The 19,452-nt window shown below is 48.3% G+C and overlaps 2 protein-coding genes across 3 annotated transcripts in view; one reads left to right on the top strand and one right to left on the bottom strand.

The window, feature by feature from the left end:
• The window catches only part of DERL3 (derlin 3), a 43,457-nt gene that overhangs the window by 5,384 nt on the left and 18,621 nt on the right, over positions 1-19,452 (top strand). Inside the window, exon 3 of one of the 2 annotated variants that reach the window (XM_069757078.1) lies at positions 5,651-5,728. The exons of the other annotated variant lie outside the window; for it this stretch is intronic. Coding sequence (XP_069613179.1) covers positions 5,651-5,728 — 78 coding nt within the window. The remainder of the gene's footprint in view (positions 1-5,650; positions 5,729-19,452) is intronic. 2 annotated transcript variants of the gene reach the window in all.
• The window catches only part of LOC138670044 (solute carrier family 2, facilitated glucose transporter member 11-like), a 193,736-nt gene that overhangs the window by 167,061 nt on the left and 7,223 nt on the right, over positions 1-19,452 (bottom strand). The gene's annotated exons all lie outside the window — the stretch shown is intronic.

The following is a 19,452-nucleotide window of genomic DNA, read 5'->3' as shown; positions in this document are numbered from 1 at the left end:
TTCTTAGTTTCACAAGGGTAACAGGAGAAATTGGGCCACAAAAGTTGTTCAATTTGTCTTGCGGATGCCGATACCCCATATAGGGGTTAATCACTGTTTGGGTGCACAGCAGAGCTCGAAAGGGAAGGAGCACCATTTGACTTTTTCAACACAGAATGGAATGAAGATCAGATGCCATGTCATGTTTGGAGAGCCCCTGATGAGCCTAAACAGTGGAAATCCTCCAATTCTAACTCCAACTCTAACCTCAACACACCCCTATCCATAATCCCGACCCTAACCCTAATCCCAACACTAACCATAATCCAAACCCTAACCCCAACTCTAGCCCCAACCCTAACCCTAACTTTAGCCCAAACCCTAAACCTAACTTTAGCCCAACTCTAACCCTAATGGGAAAATGGAAATACATTTTTTTATTTTATTATTTTTCCCTAACTAAGGGGGTGATAAAGGGGGGTTTGATTTACTATTTTTGTTTATTTTGATCACTGTGATAGGGTCTATCACCGTGATCAAAATGAACCAATAGGAAAAAATCTCCTATTGTTGCTGGGTGCGGCCGGCAGATCTCGGCGGGCACACTGCGCATGCGCCCACCATTTTCTCCCAGAAGAAGCCAGCGGTCCAGGGAACTTCAAGGGGGCCTGCAGGGACGGGGGGATGATCGGGGGACCCTATTTCTCTCTCCTCTGATGTGCGATCACATCAGAGGAGAGAGAAATTAAATGGAAAATCGGCCTTTTTTGCCTTTGCCGTTATACCGTTAATAACGACGATCACAACACCGGGATCGGTAAAAACAATCCCGAATCATGTTCTCTGGAGTCTCAGCTACCCCCAGCAACCGAAACCCTGGAGAAATTGCAACCACTATAAACTTAAACCTCAGCGCTGTTAAAAAGCAGCGCTGTCGTTTAAGTACCCTTAACTGCAGCCGTTAAAAGGCGTATCGGCGGTCGTTAAAAGGTTAAATGTAACTCTCCTCATTCTCCTCTGCCCATGCCGATTGCCAGCAGAGCAGGGGAGAATGATGAGAGCCGTGTTCAGCACCCGGTGCCGTGGAACAGCGCCTACTGCAACGCTTCTTCCCTGGCGCACATACATGTGGTACTGATGCGGCACACACACGCCACACGTGTGCCGCAAGTATTACACACACGGACACCGACATCTCCAGTACCGGAAATATCGATGTGTGAAAGAGACCTTATAGCGGGTTTTTATGTTTGGCAGCTGTCAGACGCTAAAAGCCGCTTTTTATTGCAAAATTTAGTTTTTGCATCACCACAATATGAGAGCTATAATTTTTCCATATTTTGGCTAACAGTCATGTGAGGTCTTGTTTTGTGTGGGACGAGTTGACATTTTTATTGGTAACATTTTCAGGCACATGACTTTTTTTATCGCTTTCTATTCCGATTTTTGCGAGAGAGAATGAGTAAAAACCAGCAATTCATGAATTTCTTTTGGGTGGGCGTTTACACCGTTCCGTGTGTGGTAAAGCAGTTTTATTCTTCAGGTCAGTATGATTACAGCGATACCTCATTTATATTTTTTTTATGTTTTGGCGCTTTTATATAATAAAAACTGTTTTATAGAAAAAAAATAATTGTTTTTGCATCGCTTTATTCTGACAGCTATAACTTTTTTTATTTTTTCACTGATGATGCTGTATGGCGGCTCGTTTTTTGCGGGACAAGATTACATTTTCAGTGGTACCATGGTTATTTATATCCGTCTTTTTGATCGCGTGTTATTTCACTTTTTGTTCGACGGTATGATGATAAAGCATTGTTTTTTGCCTTGTTTTTATTTTTATGGTGTTCACTAAAGGGGTTAACTAGTGGGACAGTTTTATAGGTCGGGTCATTACGGACGTGGCGATACAAAATGTGTGTACTTTTATTGCTTAGATTTTTTTATTAAAATATTGATTTAATGATAAAAAAATAATAATAATAATTATTCTAAAAATATTTTTCACAATTATTTCAAAAATGTTTTTTTTTTTTTACTTCATTCTAATTTTTACACTTTGTCCCACTATGGAACACTCATTTTTTGCAGGTTGATCGTTTTATAGCATGCAGATGAAGCAGCATCTACATGCGACAGAAGCTGTCAGCGCTGCACTCTGTACACACTGACCTGAGAGACTTCCTGACATGCACTGTGCATGACAGGAAGTTTCTCAGCCCAGGTAACCTAGATGTGGGAGCAATCGGGACCCCACGTCATGCCGCGGGTTCTCTGATCCAAAGGCAGAGGGGCTGTCAGCCCTCTGCCTGTTTCCAGAATGCTACAATCATTTTCGATCTCAGTATTCCAGGGGTTAAAGTGCTGGGAGCGGTCCTGTGAGAATCAGCTGACACTGGGCCGCAATTGGCTGCACACACCCCCCCCCCCCGTATGCGCAGTCGATTGCTAATGATGTACTATTCCGTCCATGGGAAATAAGTCCCAGGTCACATGGACGGAATAGTACATCTGAGGTCAGAGAGGAGTTAATGTGCTCCACAAGTGTTCTATCGGATTAAAGTCCAGGGATTGGGCTGGCCACTCCATAACCTCAATTTTGTTGGACTAAAACCAAGATTTTGCTCATTTACTGGGGTGTTTTGGGTCGATTTCTTGTTGAAACACCCATTTCAAGGGCATATCTGTCACAGGGTTACCGCAACAGTGTAGAGCAGGGGTGTCAAACTGCATTCCTCGAGGGCCTCAAACCATGCGTGTTTTCAAGATTTCCTTAGCATTGCACAAGGTGCTGGAATCATTCTCTGCAGGTGATTCAATTATCACCTGTGCAATGCAAGGAAATCCTGAAAACATGACCTGTTTGCAGCCCTCGAGGAATGCAGTTTGACACCCCTGGTGTAGAGCCAGAAGACCGCAGCGTCTGATTGCTCCTACTCCAGTGCTGAGAAGAAGCACTTCTCCTTCATTTTCAATGTGCTTATTCCTTCTGGCAGAACAGGGGTTAATCAGCCATGTTGGAAATCCCTGTGCTCACAGCTGAACTTGGTTAGCCACTCCTTTCCCCTTTATAATCTGGGCTCTGTAACAAATCCTTGTCAGAGCTAGCTTTATTGCAGCATGGCTAACGGAAGGAAAGTTGGAGAGTTGGAGAAGTTATTAGTGACTGTTTCTTGGTTTGTATGCGTGGTAATTCCTTATCCTTCTCGGTTTTGGTTTTTCCCTACCTTCACACACCAGTGCATTCCTGCTATATGTGAGTGAATATTTTGTATGCCTGGAGTTTTCTGCTAACCCTTGTGTTGCCTTGTTTGTCGGATTGGTGTACTACAGTGCACAGTAGCGCCTCTCTTCCCTGGGTGGGGAAAGAGAACATACGGAGGGCTAACTCAGGAGATAAGGCAAGGGTGGAGGCTCCAGCATCTTCATCTTTGGAAGTATCCCGGGGAGTAGGGCGAGCTAGGGTGCCCCCTAGTCTTGAGGACAGGGAAGGATTCTCTGCTCCCGTGTCCAGGGCCGCCATCAGGGCATGACGGCCGTGACTGGCGTATGGGGCCCGGTGAGCAGAGGGGGCCCGCATCGGGCCCCCTCTTATCTGCTCACCGGGCCCCTACCGGCAGCCGCAGGCTAACCGGGCCCTTAGCGCCGACGCTGCAGCTGTTTAAAGCTATTGACGTGCGGGCGCGGGCCCGCACGTCAATAGTTAACAGCCGCGGCGCCGCCAGCCAATCTGAGGCTGGCAGGCGCTGACGTCAGCCGCAGCGTGCGTGCATGTCGCCGGCGTCTGACATCATTGTCAGTCGCCGGCGAGTGCATGCACGCTGCAGCTGCGTGGAGACTTCGCCCGCCGCAGGAGCGCGGCAGGTAAGAAGAACTTCTTTTTTTTTTTTTTAGAGCGGCGATCCGGGGGCCCAAGGAAGAACGCTGGACAGAGATGGGGCAGAGTGCTGGGAAGAGATGGGGCAGAGTGCTGGGAAGAGATGGGGCAGAGTGCTGGACAGAGATGGGGCAGAGTGCTGGACAGAGATGGGGCAGAGTGCTGGACAGAGATGGGGCAGAGTGCTGGACACAGGGGCAAAACGCTGGACAGAGATGGGGCAGAGTGCTGGGAAGAGATGGGGCAGAGTGCTGGGAAGAGATGGGGCAGAGTGCTGGACAGAGATGGGGCAGAGTGCTGGACACAGGGGCAAAACGCTGGGAAGAGATGGGGCAGAGTGCTGGGAAGAGATGGGGCAGAGTGCTGGACAGAGATCGGGCAGAGTGCTGAACAGAGATGGGGCAGAGTGCTAGACAGAGATGGGGCAGAGTGCAGGGAAGAGATGGGGCAGAGTGCTGGGAAGAAATGGGGCAAAGGGCTGGGAAGAGATGGGGCAGAGCGCTGGACAGAGATGGGGCAGAGCGCTGGACAGAGATGGGGCAGAGCGCTGGACAGAGATGGGGCAGAGCGCTGGACAGAGATGGGGCAGAGCGCTGGACAGAGATGGGGCAGAGCGCTGGACAGAGATGGGGCAGAGCGCTGGACAGAGATGGGGCAGAGCGCTGGACAGAGATGGGGCAGAGCGCTGGACAGAGATGGGGCAAAACGCTGGACAGAGATGGGGCAGAGTGCTAGACAGAGATGGGGCAGAGTGCTGGGAAGAGATGGGGCAGAGTGCTGGGAAGAGATGGGGCAGAGTGCTGGACAGAGATGGGGCAGAGTGCTGGACAGAGATGGGGCAGAGTGCTGGACAGAGATGGGGCAGAGTGCTGGACAGAGATGGGGCAGAGTGCTGGGCAGAGTGCTGGGAAGAGATGGGGCAGAGTGCTGGGCAGAGTGCTGGGAAGAGATGGGGCAGAGTGCTGGACAGAGATGGGGCAGAGTGCTGGACAGAGATGGGGCAGAGGGCTGGACAGAGATGGGGCAGAGCGCTGGACAGAGATGGGGCAGGGCGCTGGACAGAGATGGGGCAGAGCGCTGGACAGAGATGGGGCAGAGCGCTGGACAGAGATGGGGCAGAGCGCTGGACAGAGATGGGGCAGAGCGCTGGACAGAGATGGGGCAGAGCGCTGGACAGAGATGAGGCAGAGCGCTGGACAGAGATGGGGCAGAGCGCTGGACAGAGATGGGGCAGAGCGCTGGACACAGATGGGGCAGGATTGGACACAGATGGGGCAGAGTGCTGAACACAGATGGGGCAGAGTGCTGGACACAGATGGGGCAGGATTGGAAACAGATGGGGCAGAGTGCTGGACACAGATGGGGCAGAGTGCTGGACACAGATGGGGCAGGATTGGAAACAGATGGGGCAGAATGGAGACAGATGGGGCAGGATTGGAGACAGATGGGGCAGGATGGATACGATGGAGACAGATGGGGCAGGATGGGGAGATCATATGGGGCAGAATGGATACTCATGAGGGCAGGATGGGAGAACATATGGCTGGAGCCTGCAATGAGACACACGGGGGCTAGGATGGCGAATATTACCATAGGGGCTAATTAAGGGATATTATTATTGCAGTCATGTATTTATTTTATTTTTTGAGTATACTGTTTTAAATGGGGGGAGGTCCTGTTACTGTGCAGAGTGATACTATGTCACCTTCTTTATGTGGTGTAATGTAGAGGCTGTGAAAATTAAGTAATGTATTCTGCAAGTGGAACTCGAGATAACTGTGTTATTTCCTGCAGAGACGAGTCCTGGCTGGAAGAAATGATGGCGGTCTGTGCTGGATGAAAGATGAAGGACTTCACCTAGAGACGTCACTGGTGAGTCAGTGTTAACTATACACTGACACTATACACTGTATACTATATACAGAGCTCCTGTGTATAATGTCACCGGTGATCACTGTATTACCTGTACACAGACACTGCTTACTAATTACAGATCTCCTGTGTATAATGGCACTGATGGTGATAGTATTGTGGTTGTTTTTTTTTATTACTGATCAGTATTGTAGTATTCAGTCACTATGTGGTGGTAATATGCGGTCTGGTCATGGTGTTGTGGTATTTGTTCCTTGTATTTTATATTATTTAATCACTGTGGTGGTAATATGTCATCTGGTCATAGTGTTGTGGTATTTGTTCCTTGTATGTAGTATTATAGGTCATTTTAAAAATTGAAAAATAAATAAAAATATACCTAAATTGTATTGCATATTTTAACAAATATTTAGTAGGTTACAGTACAGTAGGGCCCGGCCAAAAGTGTGTACCGTGTTCTGGTGGCGGCTTAAAAATTCTTTTGGCCAAAACAAAAGCTGCCGGCTATATGTGTGATCTGGTGATGGGAACTGTTAATGTGTGATAGGTGAGAAGTGGAGATTTTCCAAGAGATAGCGGTGGGACTGTGGACAGTTCGAGGGGTGGAGCCTGGAGGCGGGGCTGGGGTGGAGCCTGGGCGGAGTCTCAAGGGGGCCCCGAAAATTTTGCCAGTATGGGGCCCCAAAATTTCTAGTGGCAGCCCTGCCCGTGTCACCCGACAACTGTGTTGTGACAGTATCTTCTTCAGCGTTAGGCAACATGACCTCTTAAAGTATTTTAATATATGGTATTCAGTAAATAGGTCTGGCACCATAGTAAGAGAAACATGCCCATATCATGATGATTGCTCCACCATGATTCACGTCTTCAGAGTGCACTGTGGGTTAAATGCGTTTGGGGGTCGTCTGATGAACTGACTGCAGCTCTTGGACCCAAAAAGATAAATTTTACTTTTATCAGTCCCCAAAATGTTTCTCCATTTCTCTTTAGGCCAGTTGATGTATTCTTTTGCAAATTGTATCCACTTCAGTACATGTCAGTGGGACTTTGCAGGGACTTCTTGCTAAGAGATTAGCTTCACAAAGGTGTCTTTTAGGCTACGTTCACATTGGCGTTCCGCCAATGTGCGTCGCTGTTGCGCCGGCGACGCAGCGGCGACGCGCCCCTATGTTTAACATAGGGGACGCGTGCGTTGTTTTGGTGGCGTTTTTCGCCACGTGCGTCGTTTCCGACGCTAGCGTCGGACGCAAGAAAACGCTACATTGTAGCATTTTCTGTGCGTCCGATTTTCGTCAAAAACGACGCACGCGTCGCAAAACGCGCGCGTTTTTGCGCGCGTTTGCGCGCGTTTTTACGTGCGTCGCGCGTTGCGTCGCCGACGCAGGGCGGCGCAACGCTAGTGTGAACCTAGCCTTAACTGTCACAGTCCTCACAGATAACTTGAGACTGTCTTTGATCATCCTGGAGCTGATCATTGGCTGAGCCTTTGCCGTTCTGGCTATTCTTCCATCCATTTGAATGGTAGTCTTCCATTTTCTTCCACGTCTCTCTGTTTTGGCTTTCCATTTTAATGCATTGGAGATCATTTCAGCTGAACAGCCTATCATTTTCTGTACTTCTTTATAAGTTTTATACTCTCCATTCAACTTTTTAATCAATGTATGCTGTTCTTCTGAACAATGGCTCAAACGACCCATATTTCTCAGGCTTTCAAGGAGAAATGCATGTGCAACATGTCCTGGCTACACTCTTAAATAAGGACCACCTGATTCACATTTATGTCTTCACAGAATGATTGACCTCACTAATTGAAAGACACACTGCTATTATTTTGAACACACAGCCTTTCAATTAGTTATTCTCAGACAGACTCAAAAATCTGCAGATCAAGAATTATGAGTCTGTTGGTTTTCTCGTAAATTGTTTGACATGTGGTAATATAATTTAACAAAAACAGTGATTAATCTGGTCATATTGGACTGCTATTATTTTGAACACTACTGTATCTTTCAGATGCCATTTACATGCTACAATCTGTTTTGCCCATTTCAGATGTTTTTTGGCAGTTTAAGCAGATTTTATCGAAGTCAAATATCCATTTACATACATAGAGATTGACTTATATGAACTTATCCTGATTGAACAGAATTGGGTCAGATATCTGTTATAACTAAGGTCACATTCATATGTTCAGTATATGGTCAGTATTTTACATTTGTATTTGTAAGCCAAAACCAGACATGGGGGAAAAATACAGAAGTGGTGACGTGTATCTATTATACTTTTTCTCTGATTGTTCCACTCCTGATTTTGGCTTATAAATACTGATGTAAAATACTTACCCAATACTGATAGTGTGAATGTGGCCTAAAGCTGGCTATACACACTAGATGGCTGTCAGCTGAACGTTGCTTCGGCCGATTGTTCAGCAGACAGCCACATCAGCTGAATATCCCATACACAAGAGGCCTTATTCATAGTAATCTCTTAACGGAAAGCTGCCGAGAGACACATTGGCCGGTAGCTTAGCTCAGGGAGAACAATGTGATCGACATCTACCCTTACCATCAGTTGACCGGCGGCCTCATATACATAGCACCATTAGTCGATATTGGCAAGTTCAGCCAACTTTAAGAGGTATTCCCATCTCCATGATGCTATCCCAATATATAGTAGGTGGAATAATAATAACATTAACAAATATCTCCAATTAGAAATGTAGTATAGTTTTTCTGATTCGTTATGTCTTTTTCTCATGTGCAGGCATTGCAGGACCTTAGGTATCCATGGTTACAACCTCTGATATAGTGAGAGTTAGTGGTCGTAACCATAGATACCTAAAGTCCTGCAATGCCTGCACACGAGGAAAGAGACACAGCAAATCAAAAGAACTATACTACATTTCTAATTGGAGATATTTGTTATTATTATTAACCTACTACATATTTGGATGGCATCTTGAAGATGGGAATACCCCTTTAAGTCTAATGTGTATGGGAGCCTTCAGGCTACATTCTGTGTGCTGTTATTGTTTTTTCTCAGACAGCACACTGACCCATAAAGTTTCATTAATCCATACACACATCCATTTTAAAAACACATCCTGGTGTCCAGTCTGTGAGACTAAGGATTAAGAGAACTTTCTAGTCTCATCCTTTTGGGGACCAGACTCGGCCATTAAAGTTTAAAGGGATTTGCATAAAACAGATGAAAAACAGAAGGCATACTTTGTAATTCAGAGATACATCGGAATTTCATCCATTTTTCACTGATCCATTGTAAAAAGATAAATAAAAGATCAGACGATCTACCTGCTTCAGTGAGAGAAAGAATCTGAAAAAACCCCAGATGCAAGGAGGAGGTAATACAAAAAGCACATGAGAGACAAACAGCGCGTAAAAATAGACACGGATGTGTTACTACGGCCTAGGGGAGAGATCACACAAGGCTGGCTGGTTGCACGTGGCAGAAACTCCACACACTTGCCGCACAATTATCTTCCGTAGTCATGCTGCCATCGGACAGCTATGGGTGGGGAGAGATTTATACTCTGAGGGGTTATTATCCTAATGAACAAATCAATGTTTCAAGCCATGTCAATAATAAAGTACTTAAAAAATGTATTGCAGCATAATAAGTGTGTAAAAATTATAAGGGTGAGTGAAGCATTCATGTCAAGGCCATGATGCAGCCGAGAAGTGCAGCGCCAAGGTGTTGCTGTAGTTTTTAAGTTTCCTCTTAAACATTCATTTGATTTTGTGGATGAAATAGCTGCACCGTGTGCAAAATCAAGAAATTGTTATATAGGCAATCTAAAATCGCAGCAGCACCTGGTCGCAGGGCCTCTCGGCCTTACCGCAAGAGATAACGTAAAAGCATGTAAATAAAGTATAAAGGGGTAATGAAATACCAAATTACTTAGCTCGGCTGCTCCCATCCTGGAGGAGATTGGCAAATGGACTGGAAGATACGTCTTCAAAGGCTGACCTGTGCTGATCTCCTGCCCCTTCCTTATAGTTCCAGTACAAATTATTTAATCACGTGTTGCAGCAAGTAGGATTCCCCCAATGAAATGACTTTCTAAGACTTACGTAACTATTTCTCTAAGAATTGTTTGGATCTCATACATATAATGATAAGCAAATAAGTTTCTTGACCTTGCATTCATAGAAGAGATATCAGATGGTCAAATGGTCATGAAATGCAGTCTGGCTTCACAAAATTCTAGATATTTACCCCATGATTTACTAAACTCTGAATCAGTGGTCCCGACTAGAGTTGAGCGACCTTGACCTTTTTAGAGTCGAGCCGGGTTTCGCGAAACCCGACTATCTCAAAAGTCGGGTCGAGTGAAATCGGCCGATTATGACGTAAAGTCGGGATCGACCGAAACACGAAACCCAATGCAAGTCAATGGGGCAGCATAGTCGGCAGTGAGAGGGGGCCAGGAAAACACCTAGAGTACCCATTTTAATGTCAAAACCATCCATTCTTCTTAATGAAGCTTGTCAAGCGTAATTTACCTTATAATAATTGTAAGGCATTTGAAATTGGGGGTCATTTGGCTAAAGTTGTGGTGGGTAGGGCTGGTTCAAGTAATTAGTGGGCCCAGGAAATCTGGACCACGTCACGGCAGTGGAGCAGGGAGAGGTAAGTATTTCAACTTTGCAAGTGCTGTGAACCTGAGCAAGCAGGGGGGGCCCACTCGTTGGCATTGGCACTGGCACAGGGCCCCTCAAAGTACAGCGGTGTGTTTGCACGGCGGGGGCGCCTCCCACCGGCAGCAACACTTTTGCGTACTATGAGAGGCCCTGTGCCAGTGACGTCGCCAACTAGTATTCCTCCCCCTACCTGATGAAGGAACCTGCACTTTCATCTGCACCTTCCTCTTTGTCCCCGTGTAAGGTGGTATGGTATGCGGGAAGAGCAACCTGACTTTCAGCAGGGTCACAATGTTGTTGTGTAGCGTGCACGGGGAATGTTGCGTTATGGGTCAATGTACCAGCAGACTCATCTATCATTGGCTGGGCAATGGGCAGGATGAGGAGGAAACACAGATATAGGCCCAAAGAATAAAGTTGGCTAAATGCAGTTCAAAATTGGTAACACAGGAATAACCAGGGGGCATTGCAGTGGAGGACAACTGGAATGAGAGGCTGACACAGAGAGTAGGCCCAAATCAGTAAGTAGTCGAAATGCAGTTCAAAATTGGCAACCGTAGTAAACAGACGGCACAGCTTTGTTCAGTGGAGGAGAACAGCAAGGAGTGGCAGACACCGATAGTAGGCCCCAACCCAACTATTAGGCCAAATGCAGTCTAACATTAACAACTACTTAACGAGCGCCTGAAAACGGAATTTCAGGACAGGAAACCAGGAGAACAGCAAGGAGTGGCAGACACCGATAGTAGGCCCCAAACCAACTAGTACGCCAAATGCAGTTGTTCCGTTTAACCACAATTTAATGAGAGCCTGAAGATAGAAGTTCAGGAAAGGCAACCTGGAGAACACCTTGGAGTGGAACACACCATCTCTCTACACCCCATACCCAATTTGTAGGCCTAATACAGTGTAGTTTCCAAGAACTACTAAACGAGAGCCGGAAGATCGAAGCTCAGGAAAGGCAACCTGGAGAACACCTTGGAGTGGAACACACCATCTCTCTACACCCCATACCCAATTTGTAGGCCTAATGCAGCGTAGTTTCCAACAACTACTAAACGAGAGCCGGAAGATCGAAGCTCAGGAAAGGCAACCTGGAGAACACCTTGGAGTGGAACACACCATCTCTCTACACCCCATACCCAATTTGTAGGCCTAATGCAGTGTAGTTTTCTACAACTACTAAACGAGAGTCGGAAGACCGAAGCAATGGCAAGGAAACCTGGGGAACACCTTGGAGTGTAACACACCATCTCTCTCCACCCCATACCCAATTTGTAGGCCTAATGCAGCCTACTTTCCGACAACTACTAAACGAGAGCATGAAGATCGAAGCTCAGGAAAGGCAACCTGGGGAACACCTTGGAGTGTAACAAACCCTCTCTCTACACCACGGAAGGGCTGATTCTTAGGAAGGAAGGCTGTCGGAAAGAAGCAGGGCGCGTCCGAGGGTGATTATATTCTTATTAGGTATATACTCACCCTCGGACGCGCCCTGCTTCTTTATTTGTAATGAATGTTTATTTGCAATGTGGTTTTGACTTACTCTATTTTTTTGGTAAATAATGATTTTATTTTTTTCATTGTTTTGCATCTTCTTGGCAATAATATAAAGAAGACGCGACAGGACAACACTCGGTGGATGCCATATCTGTGTTTTAAATTGAAAAAAACTTTCAGTTAACTACTTGCAGGAGAAAGTTATTGTAGCTGGTGGCCATTTTTAGTACTGTACCAGATTTTTGTTGTATGTGTTTGTTTTTAATGTTAAAATGTCTGCATTTGATATCTCTCCAGTATTTTCTTTTTTATAAGCAAAATACTTATTTTTATATTTTCTGATGTTGGTTCAAGGGGTACACGGGCAGCAGTAGACAGGGCAGTGGAGGCCTAGTGGAAGGAGGGACCGCAGACAGGCTTCGAAGCCCTAACATAATAAATTGGGCTGGCTGTAGGCAATTTAAAATTGGTTCCAGGGGAACACGGGCAGCAGTAGACAGGTCAGTGGAGGCCTAGTGGAAGGAGGCACCGCAGACAGGCTTCGAAGCCCTAACATAATAAATTGGGCTGGCTGTAGGCAATTTAAAATTGGTTCCAGGGGAACACGGGCAGCAGTAGACAGGTCAGTGGAGGCCTAGTGGAAGGAGGGACCGCAGACAGGCTTCGAAGCCCTAACATAATAAATTGGGCTGGCTGTAGGCAATTTAAAATTGGTTCCAGGGGAACACGGGCAGCAGTAGACAGGTCAGTGGAGGCCTAGTGGAAGGAGGGACCGCAGACAGGCTTCGAAGCCCTAACATAATAAATTGGGCTGGCTGTAGGCAATTTAAAATTGGTTCCAGGGGAACACGGGCAGCAGTAGACAGGTCAGTGGAGGCCTAGTGGAAGGAGGGACCGCAGACAGGCTTCGAAGCCCTAACATAATAAATTGGGCTGGCTGTAGGCAATTTAAAATTGGTTCCAGGGGAACACGGGCAGCAGTAGACAGGTCAGTGGAGGCCTAGTGGAAGGAGGGACCGCAGACAGGCTTCGAAGCCCTAACATAATAAATTGGGCTGGCTGTAGGCAATTTAAAATTGGTTCCAGGGGAACACGGGCAGCAGTAGACAGGTCAGTGGAGGCCTAGTGGAAGGAGGGACCGCAGACAGGCTTCGAAGCCCTAACATAATAAATTGGGCTGGCTGTAGGCAATTTAAAATTGGTTCCAGGGGAACACGGGCAGCAGTAGACAGGTCAGTGGAGGCCTAGTGGAAGGAGGGACCGCAGACAGGCTTCGAAGCCCTAACATAATAAATTGGGCTGGCTGTAGGCAATTTAAAATTGGTTCCAGGGGAACACGGGCAGCAGTAGACAGGTCAGTGGAGGCCTAGTGGAAGGAGGGACCGCAGACAGGCTTCGAAGCCCTAACATAATAAATTGGGCTGGCTGTAGGCAATTTAAAATTGGTTCCAGGGGAACACGGGCGGCAGTAGACAGGTCAGTGGAGGCCTAGTGGAAGGAGGGACCGCAGACAGGCTTCGAAGCCCTAACATAATAAATTGGGCTGGCTGTAGGCAATTTAAAATTGGTTCCAGGGGAACACGGGCGGCAGTAGACAGGTCAGTGGAGGCCTAGTGGAAGGAGGGACCGCAGACAGGCTTCGAAGCCCTAACATAATAAATTGGGCTGGCTGTAGGCAATTTAAAATTGGTTCCAGGGGAACACGGGCGGCAGTAGACAGGTCAGTGGAGGCCTAGTGGAAGGAGGGACCGCAGACAGGCTTCGAAGCCCTAACATAATAAATTGGGCTGGCTGTAGGCAATTTAAAATTGGTTCCAGGGGAACACAGGCAGCAGTAGACAGGTCAGTGGAGGCCTAGTGGAAGGAGGGACCGCAGACAGGCTTCGAAGCCCTAACATAATAAATTGGGCTGGCTGTAGGCAATTTAAAATTGGTTCCAGGGGAACACGGGCAGCAGTAGACAGGTCAGTGGAGGCCTAGTGGAAGGAGGGACCGCAGACAGGCTTCGAAGCCCTAACATAATAAATTGGGCTGGCTGTAGGCAATTTAAAATTGGTTCCAGGGGAACACGGGCAGCAGTAGACAGGTCAGTGGAGGCCTAGTGGAAGGAGGGACCGCAGACAGGCTTTGAAGCCCTAACATAATAAATTGGGCTGGCTGTAGGCAATTTAAAATTGGTTCCAGGGGAACACGGGCAGCAGTAGACAGGTCAGTGGAGGCCTAGTGGAAGGAGGGACCGCAGACAGGCTTCGAAGCCCTAACATAATAAATTGGGCTGGCTGTAGGCAATTTAAAATTGGTTCCAGGGGAACACGGGCAGCAGTAGACAGGTCAGTGGAGGCCTAGTGGAAGGAGGGACCGCAGACAGGCTTCGAAGCCCTAACATAATAAATTGGGCTGGCTGTAGGCAATTTAAAATTGGTTCCAGGGGAACACGGGCAGCAGTAGACAGGTCAGTGGAGGCCTAGTGGAAGGAGGGACCGCAGACAGGCTTCGAAGCCCTAACATAATAAATTGGGCTGGCTGTAGGCAATTTAAAATTGGTTCCAGGGGAACACGGGCGGCAGTAGACAGGTCAGTGGAGGCCTAGTGGAAGGAGGGACCGCAGACAGGCTTCGAAGCCCTAACATAATAAATTGGGCTGGCTGTAGGCAATTTAAAATTGGTTCCAGGGGAACACGGGCGGCAGTAGACAGGTCAGTGGAGGCCTAGTGGAAGGAGGGACCGCAGACAGGCTTCGAAGCCCTAACATAATAAATTGGGCTGGCTGTAGGCAATTTAAAATTGGTTCCAGGGGAACACGGGCGGCAGTAGACAGGTCAGTGGAGGCCTAGTGGAAGGAGGGACCGCAGACAGGCTTCGAAGCCCTAACATAATAAATTGGGCTGGCTGTAGGCAATTTAAAATTGGTTCCAGGGGAACACAGGCAGCAGTAGACAGGTCAGTGGAGGCCTAGTGGAAGGAGGGACCGCAGACAGGCTTCGAAGCCCTAACATAATAAATTGGGCTGGCTGTAGGCAATTTAAAATTGGTTCCAGGGGAACACGGGCAGCAGTAGACAGGTCAGTGGAGGCCTAGTGGAAGGAGGGACCGCAGACAGGCTTCGAAGCCCTAACATAATAAATTGGGCTGGCTGTAGGCAATTTAAAATTGGTTCCAGGGGAACACGGGCAGCAGTAGACAGGTCAGTGGAGGCCTAGTGGAAGGAGGGACCGCAGACGGGCTTCGAAGCCCTAACATAATAAATTGGGCTGGCTGTAGGCAATTTAAAATTGGTTCCAGGGGAACACGGGCAGCAGTAGACAGGTCAGTGGAGGCCTAGTGGAAGGAAGGACCGCAGACAGGCTTCGAAGCCCTAACGTAATAAATTGGGCTGGCTGTAGGCAATTTAAAATTGGTTCCAGGGGAACACGGGCAGCAGTAGACAGGTCAGTGGAGGCCTAGTGGAAGGAGGGACCGCAGACAGGCTTCAAAGCCCTAACATAATAAATTGGGCTGGCTGTAGGCAATTTAAAATTGGTTCCAGGGGAACACGGGCGGCAGTAGACAGGTCAGTGGAGGCCTAGTGGAAGGAGGGACCGCAGACAGGCTTCGAAGCCCTAACATAATAAATTGGGCTGGCTGTAGGCAATTTGAAATTGGTTCCAGGGGAACACGGGCAGCAGTAGACAGGTCAGTGGAGGCCTAGTGGAAGGAGGGACCGCAGACAGGCTTCGAAGCCCTAACATAATAAATTGGGCTGGCTGTAGACAATTTAAAATTGGTTCCAGGGGAACACGGGCAGCAGTAGACAGGTCAGTGGAGGCCTAGTGGAAGGAGGGACCGCAGACAGGCTTCGAAGCCCTAACATAATAAATTGGGCTGGCTGTAGGCAATTTAAAATTGGTTCCAGGGGAACACGGGCGGCAGTAGACAGGTCAGTGGAGGCCTAGTGGAAGGAGGGACCGCAGACAGGCTTCGAAGCCCTAACATAATAAATTGGGCTGGCTGTAGGCAATTTAAAATTGGTTCCAGGGGAACACGGGCGGCAGTAGACAGGTCAGTGGAGGCCTAGTGGAAGGAGGGACCGCAGACAGGCTTCGAAGCCCTAACATAATAAATTGGGCTGGCTGTAGGCAATTTAAAATTGGTTCCAGGGGAACACGGGCGGCAGTAGACAGGTCAGTGGAGGCCTAGTGGAAGGAGGGACCGCAGACAGGCTTCGAAGCCCTAACATAATAAATTGGGCTGGCTGTAGGCAATTTAAAATTGGTTCCAGGGGAACACGGGCAGCAGTAGACAGGTCAGTGGAGGCCTAGTGGAAGGAGGGACCGCAGACAGGCTTCGAAGCCCTAACATAATAAATTGGGCTGGCTGTAGGCAATTTAAAATTGGTTCCAGGGGAACACGGGCAGCAGTAGACAGGTCAGTGGAGGCCTAGTGGAAGGAGGGACCGCAGACAGGCTTCGAAGGCCTAACATAAGAAAAATGTCAATACAATGGTATTGACAGTGCCAGGCATTGAAGGATGTCAGCGCATAGACTAAACATTGGTGGAGCTGTGAGAGAAAATTTTGCAAGTCGTAGAGCACTGTTTGACCTGGGGGGGGGGGACTCTTGTGGCCGGCGGTACAGGCCCAGGGCCCCTCATATTACAAGGGTGTGTCTGACGTTGGGTGCGCACCACCACCGCCAGACACTTTATTGTACTATGAGGGACCTAGTGGCAGTGCCGTCGACCAAAAGCGGGCATACCCACCTCTTCAGACAAACAGTACTCTCACGGGTGCTGGCGCCAAGTGGCGATACCACGGCCCCGTGTGGGGACTTTGGCCATTTAGGGAGGTGTTAACATGTCGGATGCTGGACAATCAGGTGCTGCAAATTACGAGATTGGAAAAGTCGTTCAGAATAGTCCACAGGCAAGACCTTTACATAGGAAAGCTAGGTGTCAGCCGGGCAAGGTGGGGCAAAAGATTTCGAAATCCAGTTGTGGTTCATTTTAATGAAGGTTAGATCATCTACATTTTGGGTAGCCAGACGAGTCCTTTTTTCTGTTAGTATTGAACCTGCAGCACTGAATACTCTTTCTGATAGGACACTAGCTGCCGGGCAAGCAAGCTCCTGCAATGCATATTCTGCCAATTCTGGCCAGGTGTCTAATTTTGATGCCCAGTAATCAAATGGGAATGACGGTTGAGGGAGAACATCGATAAGGGATGAAAAATAGTTTGTAACCATACTGGACAAATGTTGTCTCCTGTCACTTTGAATTGATGCTGCAGTACCTGTCCTGTCTGCGGTCATAGCAAAATCACTCCACAACCTGGTCAGAAAACCCCTCTGGCCAACGCCACTTCTGATTTCTGCCCCTCCAACTCCTCTGGTCTGCTGGCCCCTGCAGCTCGTGTGAGAACGATCACGGGCGCTGTGTGCAGGGAATGCCAGAAGCAAACGGTCAACAAGAGTTGATTGTTTGGTTGCTAATATTAGTTCCAAGTTCTCATGTGGCATTATATTTTGCAATTTGCCTTTATAGCGAGGATCAAGGAGGCAGGCCAACCAGTAATCGTCATCGTTCATCATTTTAGTTATGCGTGTGTCCCTTTTGAGGATACGTAAGGCATAATCCGCCATGTGGGCCAAAGTTCCAGTTCTCAAATCTCCGGTTGTGCTTGGTTGAGGGGCAGTTTCAGGCAAATCCACGTCACTTGTGTCCCTCCAAAAACCAGAACCCGGCCTTGCCGCGCCACCAATTTCCAGTGGCCCCGGAAAAGCTTCCTCATTACAAATATAATCATCCCCATCATCCTCCTCGTCCTCCTCCTCCTCTTTGCCCGCTAACTCGTCCTGTACACTGCCCTGGCCAGACAATGGCTGACTGTCATCAAGGCTTTCCTCTTCCTCAGCTGCAGACGCCTGATCCTTTATGTGCGTCAAACTTTGCATCAGCAGACGCATTAGGGGGATGCTCATGCTTATTATGGCGTTGTCTGCACTAACAAGCCGTGTGCATTCCTCAAAACACTGAAGGACTTGACACATGTCTTGAATCTTCGACCACTGCACACCTGACAACTCCATGTCTGCCATCCTACTGCCTGCCCGTGTATGTGTATCCTCCCACAAAAACATAACAGCCCGCCTCTGTTCGCACAGTCTCTGAAGCATGTGCAGTGTTGAGTTCCACCTTGTTGCAACGTCTATGATTAGGCGATGCTGGGGAAGGTTCAAAGAACGCTGATAGGTCTGCATACGGCTGGAGTGTACGGGCGAACGGCGGATATGTGAGCAAAGTCCACGCACTTTGAGGAGCAGGTCGGATAACCCCGGATAACTTTTCAGGAAGCACTGCACCACCAGGTTTAAGGTGTGAGCCAGGCAAGGAATGTGTTTCAGTTGGGAAAGGGAGATGGCAGCCATGAAATTCCTTCCGTTATCACTCACTACCTTGCCTGCCTCAAGATCTACAGTGCCCAGCCACGACTGCGTTTCTTTCTGCAAGAACTCGGACAGAACTTCCGCGGTGTGTCTGTTGTCGCCCAAACACTTCATAGCCAATACAGCCTGCTGACATTTGCCAGTAGCTGCCCCATAATGGGAGACCTGGTGTGCAACAGTGGCAGCTGCGGATGGAGTGGTTGTGCGACTGCGGTCTGTGGACGAGCTCTCGCTTCTGCAGGAGGACGAAGAGGAGGAGGAGGGGGTGCGAACGGCTACAGCCAACTGTTTCCTAGACCGTGGGCTAGGCAGAACTGTCCCAAACTTGCTGTCCCCTGTGGACCCTGCATCCACCACATTTACCCAGTGTGCCGTGATGGACACGTAACGTCCCTGGCCATGCCTACTGGTCCATGCATCTGTTGTCAGGTGCACCTTTGTGCTCACAGATTGCCTGAGTGCATGGACGATGCGCTCTTTAACATGCTGGTGGAGGGCTGGGATGGCTTTTCTGGAAAAAAAGTGTCGACTGGGTAGCTCGTAGCGTGGTACAGCGTAGTCCATCAGGGCTTTGAAAGCTTCGCTTTCAACTAACCGGTAGGGCATCATCTCTAACGAGATTAGTCTAGCTATGTGGGCGTTCAAACCCTGTGTACGCGGATGCGAGGCTAAGTACTTCCTTTTTCTAACCATAGTCTCATGTAGGGTGAGCTGGACTGGAGAGCTGGAGATCGTGGAACTAGCGGGGGTGCCGGTGGACATGGCAGACAGAGAGGGTGGGAGATGGTATTGTTGCCGCCGGTGTCCTAGATGCAGTGTTTCTTACTACGAAACTGGCGATTCCCTGACCCTGACTGCTTTGGCCTGGCAAAGAAACCTGCACAGATACTGCAGGTGGTGCGGAAAATGGTGGCCCTACACTGCCGGAAGGGATGTTGCGTTGCTGACTAGCTTCATTGGCCGAGGGTGCTATAACCTTAAGGGACGTTTGGTAGTTAGTCCAGGCTTGCAAATGCATGGTGGTTAAATGTCTATGCATGCAACTTGTATTGAGACTTTTCAGATTCTGTCCTCTGCTTAAGGTAGTTGAACATTTTTGACAGATGACTTTGCGCTGATCAATTGGATGTTGTTTAAAAAAAT

Source organism: Ranitomeya imitator, chromosome 1 (assembly GCF_032444005.1).
Source record: "Ranitomeya imitator isolate aRanImi1 chromosome 1, aRanImi1.pri, whole genome shotgun sequence".
Classification (NCBI taxonomy): Eukaryota; Metazoa; Chordata; class Amphibia; order Anura; family Dendrobatidae; genus Ranitomeya; species Ranitomeya imitator.
This window is presented reverse-complemented; position numbering and strand designations above follow the sequence as displayed.